This window comes from Salvelinus fontinalis, chromosome 7, assembly GCF_029448725.1.
Source record: "Salvelinus fontinalis isolate EN_2023a chromosome 7, ASM2944872v1, whole genome shotgun sequence".
Taxonomy (NCBI): domain Eukaryota; kingdom Metazoa; phylum Chordata; class Actinopteri; order Salmoniformes; family Salmonidae; genus Salvelinus; species Salvelinus fontinalis.
The window spans coordinates 47,633,694-47,650,614 of NC_074671.1; the positions used below are offsets into that span (position 1 = coordinate 47,633,694).

Below are 16,921 nucleotides of genomic sequence, written 5' to 3' on the forward strand. Positions count from 1 at the left end.
CAGAGAGAATACTATAGACCTCAAGAAAGCCAGTCAGTTGATTATTGACAAGTTTTCCCAACACTTTTGATAAACAGGGCAAAATAAAAATAGGCCTGTAACAGTTAGGATGAGCTTGATCTCCCCCTTTAAATGAAGGACGAACCGTGGCTGCCTTCCAAGCAATGGGAACCTCCCCAGAAAGGATGATATGGTCAGCAACCTTAAAGAAGAAAGGGTCTAAACCATGTTTTTTTGGGGTCAAGTTTCAGGAGCTCCTTTAGCACTCAGTGACTGCCTGCAGGGAGAAACTTTGTTGCGGGGCAGGGGAAAAAGAGGGAGAAGCATTGGTTAGTCTCAATAGAAGGGGTGGGAGATGAGGAAATGTTGGACGAGCAAGTAGGCATGGCTGAGTCAAATAAGAATCCTGACTTAATGAAGTGGTGATTAAAGAGCTCAGCCATGTGCTTCTTGTCAGTAACAACCACATCATCAACTTTAAGGGACATGGGTAGCTGTGAGGAGGAGGGATTATTCTCCAGGTCTTTAACCGTTTTCCAGAACTTCTTGGGGTAAGACCCACAGAGAGAGAACTGTTCATTAAAGTAACTAACTTTGGCCTTCCGGATAGCCTGAGTGCACTTATTTCTCATTTGCCTGAACGAGAGCCAGTCAGCCTGAGTATGCATGTGCCGAGCATTTCGCCAAATGCAATTCTCGAGGTGGAGTAACTCTTCAAGACCACGGTCGAACCAGGGGCTGAACTTGATTTTAATTCTAATTTTCTTTATGGGGGCGTGTTTTTTAACAATACCACGGAAAATATCAAAAAATAAGGTCCGAGCTGATTCTATACCATTTTACATTGTATCTATCTCTCTCTCTCAACTCTCAAAATCTGATGGCTCAATTGGCTTTGTAAATAATGGTTGGTGCAGATTTAAGGTCCGTTTGTCATTGATTGTACTTTTTGAGACTTTAGATAAACGCCGTGACTTTACATTTACATTTAAGTCATTACTGTGAAAACGTTTGTTCGTGATTGATTCAAGTCCATAGAAGCTGAGTGTGAGCCAAGTCATTATTATGCCTGTTCCATACACTTCAAAACAAGGTGTTATTGAAGTGAGTCTCTGTCCATCTCTGGCATTCAACCTGTGAGAAATGAGAGAAATGTTTTTCTCACCTTTTTTATTCATTTGGTCTAACACAATTTTCCCCTAAGTACTATTTGGTTCACAAACAAAGCATTATGTTATTACAGTTTTTTTCCAACTGCTTACACACTTTTTCAAAACTGTCTCCTTTTTTCAATACTCTACACACAATTCCCCAAACTGCACACACAAAATGCAAAATGCCTCACATCTCCTTCAAAATCTAACACTGCATTCAAAATGCCATAAACACATGTCAGAATGAAGCATTTGCATCAAATGGCAAACACTGCTTTCCTAATAGTACATTTTTGGATATACCATGTAAACACTGTTGTTCTAAATCTAAAGCTCTTTGGTCTTTCATAGGCTTATATCTACATTTCAATACAATGTTCTACAGGGAAAGTAATCTGCTGAGAGGGGTAACAAGTACACTGTAAACACCAATGCAATGTAGAAACAGAAAATATTTATTAGGCCTGTCACGCGGGACTAGGTGGGCGAAAGAACCAGACGCAGAGAGAGAGCCGCTTGGGAAAAATATTCCTTTTTACTCGTAACCAAAAATGAATAAGCCCGAACATCCAGGGCGCAGAGAAACACTTGCCAACAACCCAAAATACACACACGTAACAAAAAACAATCCCGCACAAAACAAGGGCGGGTCAAACTCCTAATTATAGGGAAGCTCATTACTCATAAACCAAAAACCACAGGTGCAACTAATAAGACAACACAAACAGACAAACGGAAAAGGGATCGGTGGCGGCTAGTAGGACGGTGACGACGACCGCCGAGCACCGCCCGAACAGGCAGGGGAGTCAACTTCGGCGGAAGTCGTGACAAGGCCAAATATTACTGTTGTATACAGTAGCATACAACAAAAACATAAACATATGTAAACCAAAAGAATATTCTTTAGAATACAGTAAAGAACACAATTGTGTGTGTGGGGTCCCGGAGGGGTAGACCAGGAATTGGTAGGGGGGGGGGGGGGGGGGGGCGTGGGGGGCAGTCACCAGTGCTATGCTACGCTTCATGTCTTCTCCGGCCTGGGTCTGGCCACAATACTTTGTCCACATCACAAGATACGTTTTCTCTTGCCAAACATCGAGGGAAGTATCTCCTAACATGGCGTATCCAACCTTGGAAAGAGGCAACCTTTAAGTCCCCACATGCGTCCTCCATTGCCTGGAGAAGCGGCATGCAGGCATAGGGTTGGCGATCATACACTTTCCAGCGCCAGGCTGAGAAGAATTCCTCTATGGGATTTAGAAAAGTTGAATATGGGGGTAGGTACAAAACTACAAATTGTGGATGGGTGGCAAACCAGTTTTGGACGAGAACAGCCCGGTGAAAACTAACATTGTCCCATAAAACCACAAATCTAGCAGGCTCCTGATCTGGATCAGGGACAAGCATTGTGTAAATTGAATCCAGAAAAGTGAGCATATGGCCGGTGTGGCATTGTGATGGAGGACCCCGTTTTGAGTGATGGCAGCACACATAGTTATATTACCCCCACGCTGTCCAGGGACATTGGTAATTGCCCTGTGTCCTATTACATTTCTTCCGCGGTGCCTGGTTTTGGTGAGGTTGAAGCCAACCTCATCCAAATGAATAAATTCATGGCGAATTACATGGGCATCCAGCTCCAATACTCTCTGTAACAGACAAAAGGATATACAGATGAGTAAATATGGTATGTCTGAAGTACTGGAAGTAGTGTTGCATACATACCTCTACAAAGTCATGTCGCATATTCTTGACTCTGTCAGAGTTTCTCTCAAATAGCACCTTGTAAAGTTGTTTCATCGTCACTCGGTGCCGTTGGAGGATGCGTTGTATGGTCGACAGGCTTACAGCATTGGTGTTGTTAAATATGGTGTCATTATTCAAGATATGCTCTCTTATCTCTCGAATCATAATTGCATTGTTGGCCAAAACCATATTTATAATTGCAGTCTCTTGTACATCTGTAAACAAGCGTCCTCGTCCTCCATGATGTCTTTGCCTTTCCACTCTGTACAGAATTCAAACACAGTATGTGTTCAGCATAGGAACTGTAAATAATGTACAAAAAAATGTAGTACAGCATGATAACCAACCTCATTCATTCAATGCAGTGCAGTAAATGGATGGCTTAGAGTTACAAATGTTTATGCAATACTATGCAGTCATATGTATTTTACAGTACATTACTGTAATGCTAAAATAGTCATTAGATAGTTGCATACCTGTTCTCATTTCTGAAGGTTCGAATTATGGACGCCACTGTAAATCAACTCAAGTTGTTGGGCTGGATTCTCATTTGTTGGGCTGGACTCTCAGAGGCTGGACTCTTAGTCCAGCCTCTCTCATGGTCAAACCGTGGTTGATCACATGATCAACAAGTGTTGCCCTAATCTCATCAGAGATGGCTCTCCTTCCTTCTCTTCTTTGCCCTCGCCCTCTTCTTCCTCTTCCTCTTCCTCTCCCTCCTACTCCTCTTGCTCTCTGTCCATTGTTGGCAGGTAATCTGACCTTTGACCTATTTATAGGCCTATACTACAGTAAAGCAGTGATTGGTTAGTGATCAGTTAAGCTATTAGTGTTTGCACATGTGAGGAGTGTGTGTGTGACCTGGTGAATAAGTGTAGCCTTTTGATTGGTTGTGTTTGGAAAAGGAAAGCAAGTCACTTCCTGTTAGATTTTTGTGTTTTAGGTAGAGAATTGTGTGTAGTGTTTTGAAAAAAGTGTTTTATGCAATTGACAACTGAGTCAAAGGCTGAGAAATAGCTTATGGTTTTGGATATTTGGTGTGTAGTTTTGCACCTTGAGTGAGAGGTTTCAAAAATCGTGTGACATGAAAAGATTTTGTGTAAGCAGTTGGAAAAAACTGTAAACGAGGCTTGAAGTGAAGTAATATTCTCAACGTATTTTTATCGTTAATTTAATTTCAGTTTTTCATCTTCAATGGCCAGTTTGTGATTAGCTGTCATACTTGTTATAGTATACTCCTTTCTCTACTAAGCCATGCTGGCAGGCAGACAATCCATTTAGTCACGTCTTTACTCCCATTTACCTGCAATAAAACACCCCAGAGCCTGGCAGCTTGTCACAGCAATTACTCAGGACGAGCTGTGTGCGCGCCTGCATGTGTGTGCGTTCAGGTGTGCGTGTGTGTGAGATCTGGCTGTGTTCCAGACTCTGATTAATCAGTGTGTATTCCATTCCAGTGCCTAGTCAAGACATCCGGGAGGTGACAGGGCTGACTCTGTTTGAGGATGTCATCTATTGGACCGATGAGAAGTCCAAGTCACTGAACCGGGCCCACAAGACCTCCGGGGCTCAGGGAACAGAGCTGCTCAGATACTGGAGAGTCATCCACAACATCAAGGTGTACCACCCTCTCCGCCAGCCCGACGGTAATTATCTATGACTCTGTGTGTGTCTGCATGCCTTTGAGAGAGAGAGAGAGAGAGAGAGAGAGAGAGAGAGAGAGAGAGAGAGAGAGAGAGAGAGAGAGAGAGAGAGAGAGAGAGAGAGAGAGAGAGAGAGAGAGAGAGAGAGAGAGAGAGAGAGAGAGAGAGAGAGAGAGAGAGAGAGAGGAGAGAGAGAGAGAGAGAGAGAGAGAGAGAGAGAGAGAGGAGAGGAGAGAGAGGAGAGAGAGAGAGAGAGAGAGAGAGAGAGAGAGAGAGAGAGAGAGAGAGAGAGAGAGAGAGAGAGAGAGAGAGAGAGAGAGAGAGAGAGAGAGAGAGAGAGAGAGAGAGAGAGAGAGAGAGAGAGGTGTTTCTTTTTAATTGTAAATGTGCCCTCAGACTAGTGATGCTGACAGCAGAGGGGAAAGGGCTCTAGCTGTGGATGTTGGTTTTAGCCTCCCTCTCCCTCTCCCTCTCTCCGCCGCAGTGCCCAAACACCAGTGTCAGGTGACCAACGGAGGCTGCAGCCACCTGTGCCTCCTCTCCCCCGGGGGAGGTTACAGGTGTGCCTGCCCCACCCACTTCTACCTGGCTGCAGACAACAAGACCTGCCTGTCCAACTGCACAGCCAGCCAGGTCAGTGGCCCTTTTCTCCTACTGCTTACAGAAATATTTGACATAGTCATTTACCAGACGCTGTTATCCAGAGTGACTTACAGTTAGTGAATTCATCTTAAGGTAGCTAGGTGGGACAACTACATTTCACATTCATAGTAAGTAAATCTTTGCTTAGTAATAATTGGAGGAGTGCTTATATTTGACCTGTTACACACTTGCTTATCCCAACTCCCCCTGAGACACCCATAGGTAGTCGGGTCAGGTCCAGGGTCACCATTATCCACCGCCCCTGGATCAATTGGGTTAAGTGCCTTGCTTAAGGGCACAGCAGCAGATTTTTCACCTTGTTGGCTTCGGAATTCAAACCAACGCCCTTTTGTTTACTGGCCCATTGCTCTAACCTCGAAGGCTACTGTATCTGCCACCCAATAAAGCAGCTACCAGCTGCTAGTCCGTGCTAGTTGGAGGGGAGTGGGGGGGTGCTGTGGGATAATTCAACATACATTTTTAAGAGGTACTTTTTAATATATTTTTGGAAGACATGCAGGAACCAGCAGGGGCTCTGACATTAGTATTTGTAGTTTCCAGTAAGGTACTTTAGTGTCCCAAAATCTTCCTGAATGATGATGACGATGATGATGATGATGATGATGATGATGATGATGATGATGATGATGATGATGATGATGATGATGACGAAGATGATGGAGATGATATCTGAAGCTTTCTGCTGTTGTTGTGTCCTATAGTTCCGCTGTGGGACAGATGAGTGCATCCCCTTCTGGTGGAAGTGTGACACGGTGGATGACTGTGGGGACGGGTCGGATGAGCCTCCAGACTGCCGTGAGTCACCATCAACACACACTTGACAAGGACACTTGACAAGGTCCCTTTAGGGCTTGTAACATTTTCTGTACACACCAATTCACAATTACTCAATCAATTCACAGCCCCCTAGTGGAGCAGGACTCTAACTACACAGTACAGTACAGAAAATGTTCTTTATCCATAAAATGAAGTGGGCAGAGAACAAACCCCTTTTCACATTATTTAAGATCGAATTTCAATATTATTTTTGAAATGATCAGTAAATGTAAAAACAAAAAAGCAATACGCACCATAAAAGTATTTATCTTGACATGTAATACCCCTGTCTGTTAGGTTTATGTACTCTTGTTTGTATATTTCTTTTTTTGTGTGTGTGTGTGTTCATAATAAAAGTGAAAAATAAATTGGAAGAAAATGAAAAATATTATAGAATAAAGAAATATATTTTTTTTAAATAAGAAAATGTTACAACCCTTTTTCCTCGTCTTGTTTACTAGCTGTGTTTCTATAAAGTCAGTGCAATGTCTGTGTGTGTGTGTGTTTCCTTCCTCACAGCTGAGTTTAAATGCCAGCCAGGGAGGTTCCAGTGTGGGACTGGTCTCTGTGCTCTGCCTCCGTTTATCTGTGATGGGGAGAACGACTGTGGGGACAACTCTGATGAAGCCAACTGTGGTAAAGACCTTTTATTATATCATACACATTTCTTCACATTTCTGTTCATTATTGTAAAAGACAATGCATACTCATTACTTACCTGGAAAAATACAGGAAATAAACATGACACTCTCCATCCTATTCTGAATCCGCCCAAACGTTTCCCACAACTAACAAAAACTACATTGTAGACTACCTTGGCTAAGGCTAACACCTTTTCTCATACTATCTACAGAATCCTACATCTGTCTATCTGGACAGTTCAAATGCAGGAAGCGTCAGAAGTGCGTCCCACTGAACCTGCGCTGTAACGGACAGGACGACTGTGGGGACGGAGAGGACGAGACAGACTGCCGTAAGAATCAAATAGTCTGTAGATGGATCTCTATAGATGCGGTCTTAAAGAACAGGCTGACTATGTGATGAAAGTTTGCCAGCTCCGTACTTTGTGTCGGGGGATTTCAATTGCACTTGGCCATGAAAAATGAGCCTGCGCAAGACACAGATAATGAAGTATTGAAAAGGCTTTAGTTGTTAGCACTCTGGTCATTTCTTTAGCGGGAGAGACGACCCTTTTGATGAGTGACAAAGAGAAAAGAAAGGAACAGTCAAGAGATACTCAGACTCTGAACAGACAGACTCTGTGACTTCCCCTCTGATTTTTAAGTCTTGGTCAATGATTCACCCTGTTAACAATTCTCTTTGGATTATAGAAAGCCCCCCGCCTTCTATGTTCAGACTGACATACCTGGTTAATTCTGCTCAAAGACACAAGGAAGGTCCATTATTAATAAAAGCCACATATCCTTGTTATAACAAGAAAAGTATGTGTGATACTTTTTTAGTTGACCTAGTTTGACTTCGCTGTGGAGTTTGATTGGAGTTTCATCCCCTGCTTGTTACCCCTCTAGCTTGACATTTTAAAGTTCTTAACTTCTGCATGCTTCTTTCGCTTGTCTGAAATGTACAGTACCAGGTAAAGGTTGAGACAATTCCTCGTGTGTGAGAGAGACAGAAAGAGAGTCTTCATAAATACCTGTAATCACACCTGTCTGGTTGTCATCATAAATCAAAGTGACAGCTCTAAGACACGATGGAGCAAGGTCTCAAGACACACACACACACACATACACACCATCCATGAACACCTTATTAGATCACAGTGGCGGGTTAACGACTCATCTTACAGCTCCAGCCCTAGAAGCAGTCTAATCTCCCTCCCTGCACCCCCTGAGCCCCTGTCTCTGGCTGCAGTCACATCCAGCCCCAGCCTGGCTCAGTGGTTGAGCTGTGTTGCCCTGAGGCCACTGGGAACAGAGTGGGAACAGAGAGGAAGACACTGGTAATTGCACCAGCAGGGGGTTGAGCCATGCTGGCAGGCTGGAGGGAGGGAGGGGAAGGATGGGGAGTCTGGAGGAATGTACAGCACCTGGTAAAGTGTGTCTCTGTAGGGTCTATTTTAACAAACCTAACACAAGTGTAAATCTAAGCGCTGGCGGTAGAGCTGTAGGTTGGGTGGATGTGTCAGAAATATTTGTTGCTATTTTCACAACCAGATTTATGGGCGCAGTAGCTGGCAGTAGCGCAGAAGGGCTGGGTTTTGATTAATAAACAAGTTGAAGGTGTATCGAGGCTTGACCTCTCACTGGCCAATCAGAACATGCTCCATGGCTAAATATGTGGTTGCTTCAAGTTATCAAGAGCTTGGGATTATAAGGTTCTATCTGCAAAAATATGATTCTGCAATGATTGGCATTAGAATTCTGAACCCGGCGTAAGTTCTTAAGGACACACCTAAAATATTTACACCCCTCCCACCTCAGCGCAAACCAGCTGACATTAGACAGGTAAACGGACAAACCTGGCGTTAGGGCAGGAAAATGCCAGTGCGCCAGTTTTTAACATGACGAAATGATGTCAACTAGTGCGTTTGACACTTGCGCCTCCTTACCCGCCAGCCGAAAATAGAGCACCGGGTTTGTTTTTGCGTGCGCGCATGTGAGCGGCAGAGAGATACAGAGAGGGTATTCCAGGAGCTGAGTCTCACCCAGGGTGCAGATTAGGGCAGACAGAAGGTGGTTTAGCCTGCGTCTGAGGGGATGCCTTTCTGAGACAGAGGGAGGTTTAAACAGGGCTAATCATGCTGGGAGGGCTGAGGGTTTAGAGATGCAGCTAGAGCTCTAGCCACCTCCATCCTCCTCCTGCTGGGAAAGACTAAGCTGTGCTCTGGGTGTCAAGGTACTGTGGCATAAGGAGGGTGTAGGAAAAATGAATTTGACTTTCTCTGTTGCTCCACACCCTAGTTTTGTATGCCACGTATAAAATGATTTGTGTGAATGTGATGTAACTACAATACATGTGTATTGCTATTGTTTTGGTAGTGTCTTTATCGTTTTGGTACCTTCAGTCGCATTAGCCAACAAGTTTTGCGATTTTATAACTGGCCATTATTGTATAGCTCGTGACGACGTCTCTTTTCGTCTTTATCCTCCCTGTTGATCTCCTGTGCCATCGGTCTCCATCCCCAGCTGAGAGTACCTGTTCTGCCAACCAGTTCCAGTGTAAGACCTCCATGCACTGTATCTCAGCCCTGTGGGTGTGTGACGAGGACCCGGACTGTGCCGATGGATCGGACGAGGCCAACTGTGGTGAGTTCTACTATTCTATGCTATTGTACCTTCAGAAAGTATTCACACACCCCTTGACTTTTTCCACATTTTGTTCTGTTAAAGCCTGAATTTAAAATGGTTTAAATTGCGATTTTGTGTAAATGGCCTACACAATACCCCATAATGTCAAAGTGGAAATATGTTTTTTGAAATGTTTACAAATTAATTAAAAAACGAACAGCTTGAGTCATTAAGTATTTAACCCCTTTGCTATGGCAAGCCCAAATAAAACAAGAAGACATTGAATATAGTTATTGATTACACTTTGGATGTATCAATACCACCAGTCACTACATAGATATAGGCATCCTTCCTAACTCAGTTGCCGGAGAGGAATGAAGGCGCTCAGGGATTTCACCGTTAGGCCAATGGTGACTTTAAAACAGTTACAGAATGTTAATGGCTGTGATAGGAGAAAACTGAGGCTGGATTAACAGCATTAATCTAAATGACGGAGTGAAAAGACGGAAAATATTCCAAAACGTTCATCCTTTTTGTAATAAGGCAGTTAAGTTATACTGCATAAAATGTGGCAAATAAATTAACTTAATGTGCTGAATACAAAGTGTTATGTTCTGGGCAAATCCAACACAACACATCACTGAGTACCACTCTCTATATATTCAATCATGGTGGTGACTGCATCATGTTATGGGTATGCTCATCTGCAAGGACTATGGAGTTTTTTTAGGATAAAAAGAAACAGAATTGAGCTAAGCACAGGCAAAATCCTAGAGGAAAAAATGTTTCACTCTGCTTTAAACCAGACACTGGGAGAGGAAATCACCTTTCAGCAGGACAATAACCGAAAACACAAGGCCAGATATACACTGGAGTTGCTTACCAAGACGACGTTGAATGTTCCTGAGTGGCCTAGTTACAGTTTTGACTTAAAATGGTATGAGAAAGTATGGCAAGACATGAAACAATGGCAACTTGACAGAGCTTGAAGATTTTTTCAAAGAATAATGTGCAAATATTTTACAATCCATGTGTGCAATGCTCTTAGAGACTTACCCAGAAAGACTCACAGCTGTAATCGCTGCCAATGGCGATTCTAACAAAACGCAACACAACAAAATGTGGAATAAGTCAAGGGGTATGAATACTTTCTAAAGGCAATGTATGTTATCTTATATTATATTCTAGTCTACAGTCTTAGAAAAAGGGTTCCGAAAGGGTTATTCGGTTGTCCCCGTAAGAGAACCCTTTTTGGTTCAAGGTAGAACCCTGTTGGGCTCCATGTAGAATCCCCAAAAGGGTTCTACCTGGAACCAAAAGGGTTTCTTCAAAGGGTTCTCCTATGGGGACAGCCGAAGAACCCTTTTAGGTTCTAGATAGCAACTTTTTTTCTAAGAATGTCGTCTAGTCTAGTCTTTTGTAGCGGTTTTTGATCACAATGGAATGGCCTACCCCTACTTTACGGGGACATTTGTATCTCGACTTTGTGTCTCATTGTACTATATGCAAGCTTTGAGCGGGTAAACGCAAATGTGTAGACTTAAATTGAATGTGATAGACGACGTTATGCAGACATCAACTGACATTTGTTATTGGTGACATTAATGCTGGCTGGTCTTTGATATGCTCATAAAGCACTTGTTAATATGGCCAGCTCTAGAGATTAGCTGGAGGAGGTTAAGTCATCTTACTGGCTCTTCCTCTCATCAACTGGACTGCTAGGGCTTGACCTTGGCATTTCCACTGCTGCCTGTGCATTTAATGGTGACATTTCGGGGGATCGAGGGGATGACAGTAAGTTCTCTCTATGATTTGAGTCGTTCTCTCTGGTTTTCAGTCAGTGTTAAAAAAAAAAAAAAACTCTATGGGTCATATTTAAAAAGTTTCTTCTCTTACCGATGATAACCCGACAGATATTGAGCATGAGAGGAGACGTACACACTTACAGAACATATTGTATACACCCACTGGCTTTGACTTACCTTAATCGACGAGAGGCAACAACATAGAGTTCTGGAATTCCCAGCGTCGTATTTTTAGAATGTGATATAAATCTTTCAGGTATGGGAAGGAATGGATTTAGTATTCAACTGCCGCAGTGTGCTCAGGTCAAGTTTGAATTCTGTTAATGCCATACTAAGTTTGGGAATTAGCTCTCAAACTGTGTGATTGTCAATTAATAATGCATTATGTATTTATCTCTTCTCCCCATAGTTCGATTAAAAGTCTGACAGGGAGATTTTACAGTGTTGGGACACCGTGTAAAGACGGATTATTAGATTGTTATTTTAGAAAGAAAACAGGAAAGTTACTGTTCTTCTAGTCTTTCTTCTTGACAGTAGCAGACAGTAGCAGGCGTTTTATATACAGTATGTAAAGTAATGTCTTACTCTTTATTGGTCATTGTCTTGTCTTCCTTAGAGAGAACGCAAGGGACTGACGATCACCATCACACACACCTGCCAATATGCAAAACATCAACATGGATACCGTTTCAGACACTTTGCTTGTTTTACGCCTTTATGGACTGTTGTTTCTGTGCCTAGATGAGAAGACATGCGGTCCTCATGAGTTCCGGTGCCAGAACAACAACTGTGTCCCGGAACACTGGAGGTGTGATGGACAGAGTGACTGTGGAGACAACTCAGACGAACAGAACTGCAGTAAGTCCCTCATCTTCGGTCTGTTGTTTACGCTGGAAGGAATGAACTTGGAATGGACATTTGTGTAACACTATGTAACTTGCGTACTCCCTGACTACTATAACTAGAGCATTGTGTTTTGCGCAATCATGTGACGTAGCAAAATGCTATCCTGTATTTGAAGCCGCCTCCAGAAATGACAATTGCACCAAAATTGAAAGCGATTGTCTGAGTATGACGCTGGATCATCTGACACAAAAAGAAAAGGGGAACATTCAATGAAAACGCTTTAAAGGTTAAAATCCGGGTCACGTTACATGACTGCGCAAAATACAGCGACCTAATATAACTACCAACAAATACTTCTGCTTGGTATGACGGGGAATGTCCTAGGGAAACATGCCTCACTGTCATGCGCCTAAAATCACTGTCATTCCTTATTCCCTTACACCTCTCAGAGCCAGCCACCTGTCCCTCCAAGGACTTTGTGTGTGACAACGGAGAGTGCATCTCTGCTCGTTTCCATTGTGACGGTGACAGGGACTGTGCTGATAACTCTGATGAAAAAGGCTGTGAGACGCGCTTGTGCCCTGCGGACCAGTTCCAGTGTCTCAATCACCTCTGCATCTCCAACAAGTGGCTCTGTGACGGCCAGGAGGACTGTAAGATGGGGGAGGACGAGAGGAACTGTCAAGGACCTGGTATGAGCTCACAGACACGCTCGCACGGACACACGCACTCACACACGCACACTCACACTTGATTACTTACTGTATAGCTGTTGGATATATGTTGGATAGCTGTTGCTGGCTGCGGCTGTAGGTGGGGACTTCCTTTCACTGTCTCACTCAAAACAACCATGTTAATACTGCCCTCCGTTGGAAAGCATTCTTGTGTCACACGTCTTGTAATAGGGGGGACTCTTTGTTCGTTTGTGTTTGTTTGTGTTCCAGCAACAGTTGCCGTTTTATGATGTCACCAGTAAGCATAGACACAGTTGGCTTACTGTCTTGCATTGACAGCTAGAAAATAAACCTTAATACCTTTACAAACAAACAGAGGTATTCCCACACGTGGACCAATTCTCCGTTGACAGCAGTTACAGGTTTCACTCCACCGTGGAATATCCTGACATTCACGTTTATTCTAAGATTCGTAATCCCTTTGTGCTTCATTGCAAGAATTGAATGTATGCCAAACTTGAAGTCTTGTGGAGAAATAGATGCAAGGCCAGAGTAGCTTCGAGGCACTTCAAATCTCGAGCAGATGGTTCGATATCAGCAAGCTGGTCTTCTCTCCTGTCTGCTAACCGAAGGTGTGAAATTAAAATGAGCTTTGTCTCTCTCACCGAGATGCCTCTGTCTGTCTGTCTGTCTGTCTGTCTGTCTGTCTGTCTGTCTGTCTGTCAATTCAATGGCATGACGTAACAATATACTATACATATTGCCAAAGCTTACTTTGGAGATTTACAATATTAACATAATTTAAATAATAATAATACATTTTGTCAACGGGATAACAGTAACAACAATAATCAAAGTTCAAAATAACCATACATTGAACAATAACAATAAGCATAGAGCACATGTGCAGGTTGGTTGGTCTGTCAGACACTGTCCCTAGGGCAGGCAGCAATGTAGTGTGCTGCCAACCCATAGCTCTATGCGTCCTCCCCCAACAGGACGGGTAGCTTATTCTCATCAGAGAGGTCTTTGAAACCTTGAATAAGGATTTCAAATATGGGGAAGTGACTCTCTAAATGTTTGATATTTTTGACATTTTGTCAGGAAATGCAGCTCCGTCTCGGGTTCTGCTGTGGTGCAATGGTTGCACAGCCTTTCCCATACAGGGAGCCAGGTTTTCATGTGTCTACCCTTCTCAATGCCAATAGCCTGTTCTTTGTCAAGGTTTTTCCAAGGTTTTGATCAGTAACCATGGTCAAATAGTTTGCCACGGTGGAGTGTCGATTTAGGGCCAGATAGCACTGCATTTTGCTTTGTGCTTGTGTTTCCCTGTAAGTAATGTAGTTTTGTTTTGATCGTGTTGTAATTTGGTTTATTCTGATTGATTGGATGTTCTGGTCCTGAGGCTTCAGTGTATTAGTAGAACAGGTTTGTGAACTCAGCCCCAGGACCAGCTGGATGAGGGGACTTTCTCAGCTCTTGGTATTGCATGGCTTGGTAATGATATGCAAGGGGGTCACTGTATTTTAGATGTTTTCAAAACAGTATTATTAGTCAATATTGGCCTAATTCTGCCCTACATGATTTGTTTGTAGTTCTGGAGGAGAATCTTACAGAACTCTCCATGCAGGGTTTCAATTGGGTTTTTGTCCCATTGGGTGAAATCTTGTTTTGCAAATGGAAACCACACCTCGCTGTCATAAAGTGCGATTGGTTCAATGACACATTCAATTTGTTTTAGCCTAATTTTAATAGGTATTTCAATTTTAATTCGTTTTTTTAATGGCGTGGAATGCCTTGCATGCTTTCTCTCTCAGTTCATTCACTGCCTCATGAAGGTATCCAGTTGAGCTTATTTTTAAACCTAAGTAATTGTAGTGTGTGCAGTACTCTATATACTTTGGTCTACTGTAATTCCCTGAGATCTGGGAATTGGTCTGTCTCTCTCTGACTGTTCTCTCTCTGACTCTTCTCTCCCTGTCTATTCCCTCTCTCGCTCTGTCTGTCTGTCTGTCTGTCTGTCTGTCTGTCTGTCTGTCTGTCTGTCTGTCTTTCAATTCAATTGCTTTATTGGCATGATTTAACAATGTACACATTGCCAAAGCACACTTTGGGAATGGAATGATTCATTAACGACATCATCAAAAATCATCAAGATTGTCACAAAGAGGAAAATCACTAAGTACAATAATCAAGGGTGTGGTGGATGGGGTTGTATTAGAAATATAAATCACTAAGAAAATAAATAACACGAAGGCATGTGCAAGTTTGTTGCTCTGTCTCTCTCTCTCTCTCTTTCTCTCATAATAACTTGTTTTTTAATATTTCAGCTGAGTACTTTCTTCATATATTTATATGGAAAGTACCTGTGGACAACTGTGGCTGCACTTGCACTGTAAATACCTCCAATTGGAAGGACCACACCGTGACATGCATGAAAAAGCTTTTCCCCCTCTCTCCCAGTGAGTCCAGATGGGAGTGAGACTGAATTGCTTTGATTGGTCCAAAGTGCTCCAAAACACGCTAGGAATAGCACTCAGAATGGACCCTCTGAAGCAGCTCCGTTTCTGTATCTGCAGCCATTGTGTTGCACTTGTATACCTGGTGGTGTCGTGGGCCAGTTGAGAAGTATTTTCAGCACCGGTTTATTCATGGGGATTGTCTGTGTCGTCAGCTTCTTTTGTCTAGTGTGGTCCTGCGTGGTTCAGTTGGTAAGAGCGTGGCGCTGGCATCATCAAGGCTGTGGGTTCAATAACTACACATAATACGAATGTATGCACTCACTGTGCTGTAAAGTCATTTCGAATGAAAGTGCTACGTTATCTGTTTCAGCGGTCCTTCCGTCCTGCGCCCTGAGTGAGTATGAGTGTGTCGGGGGAGGCTGCGTGTCGGCCCGCCTGAGGTGTGACGGCCAGAGAGACTGCTCAGATGGATCGGATGAGGTGAGTGCTCTCTGATGAAGCCCTGACTGTCGTGGCTGAGCCTCATCTGTGCGATAATGCAGGATACCTTTCGTGTCTGTTTGCCTTTTAATGCATGCCATTTGTTCGTACGGTCATCAACATCGGAAAATGTGTCCTGATTATCTTGCACCATATTTTCATGGGAAATCCCCCTGAAATGTTGATGAATGATTGCTAGCACTACTCATCTTTGTGTAAAATGTAAAGCCTGCATTTTGGCAATCAACATCCTTATCTCTCAAATACCTGGATACAGGTAGTTTGGTCTTTTTGCCTGTTTCCTCCAAACATCAGGGTCCCTTTAGGATCTCAGTGTAATTAAAACCATGCTCTTGGTTCAGAGTCAGTAGTTCACGTCCATGCCGTGGCACCCTACCTCTTTAAATAAGGTCTTTCTCCACAGCCAACAGAGTCCCCTGGAGAGAGCGACGTCATCCTAGACGCGTGCATTATATATTCAAAGCAATTTCACCAAAGGCCAAGTACATGTTGATTCATTCAACCTATAACTCACAGTTTGTAACACGTCATTCTGTCATGTTTTGTACAAAATCAAATGCGCATTTGATCTGAAAATGACAATGGTCATTGTCATTCTTCGTCTTCGTCTTCTTCTTCTAAGCATACATCATAATGTAATGTTAACGCTTGGACAAGCCTTTTTGAGACCTGGCAGTGGAATGGCTTGGTGGCAGACAGGGGTGTATGTGTTTGTTGTTTTTGAGGTGTGTGTGTGTGTGTGTGTTGTGCCGACAGGTAGACTGTGTGAGGGAGTGCAGGGAGGATGAGTTCCTGTGTCTGAACCGAGCTCACTGCATCCCCAGCCGCTGGCACTGTGATGACCTGCCTGACTGTGTGGATCACAGTGACGAGCATAACTGTGTCCAGGGTGAGTAAAGTAGAGACCACCAAAAACTACTTAAGTAGTACTTTGAAGTATTTTTACTTAAGTACTTTACACCACTGGATGGGTGAGGCAAGTAGAAAGATGGTTGCAGTATTAATCAATATAATGAGAAACCGTTGTTACCTCATCTTCTCAGAAATGCATTCAAGCTCAACATATTGCAGAGGTGTGGACTCAAGTCACACAACTCTGACTCGAGTCTGACTCTAGTCACAAATTTCATGACTTGAGACTCGACTTGATAGAAAATAAAATAACTTGAGACTTGACTTCGACTTGGAGCCTCAAGATTCGGGAACTCTGACTAGAGACTGATGACTTTAAATTATCTGGCCAGGTTTGTCAGTCATTTTGAGTCACAGAGTCTTAGTGGAATTACTTTCCACGCAGGTAGACACAGTAGTCGCAGCATCGCACTTTCAAAATAAATCAACCGATTGGAACTGATTGGCTAGT

General features: G+C 43.2%; 1 protein-coding gene across 1 annotated transcript in view; it reads left to right on the plus strand.

The window, feature by feature from the left end:
* LOC129859547 (low-density lipoprotein receptor-related protein 1B-like) overlaps positions 1-16,921 on the plus strand; it is a 201,690-nt gene that overhangs the window by 152,285 nt on the left and 32,484 nt on the right. Inside the window, exons 61-70 of the mRNA XM_055929439.1 lie at positions 4,358-4,546; positions 5,028-5,176; positions 5,908-6,001; positions 6,542-6,658; positions 6,876-6,995; positions 9,169-9,288; positions 11,817-11,933; positions 12,371-12,613; positions 15,428-15,537; positions 16,315-16,447. Of these exons, the coding sequence (XP_055785414.1) occupies positions 4,358-4,546; positions 5,028-5,176; positions 5,908-6,001; positions 6,542-6,658; positions 6,876-6,995; positions 9,169-9,288; positions 11,817-11,933; positions 12,371-12,613; positions 15,428-15,537; positions 16,315-16,447 (1,392 nt within the window). The remainder of the gene's footprint in view (positions 1-4,357; positions 4,547-5,027; positions 5,177-5,907; positions 6,002-6,541; positions 6,659-6,875; positions 6,996-9,168; positions 9,289-11,816; positions 11,934-12,370; positions 12,614-15,427; positions 15,538-16,314; positions 16,448-16,921) is intronic.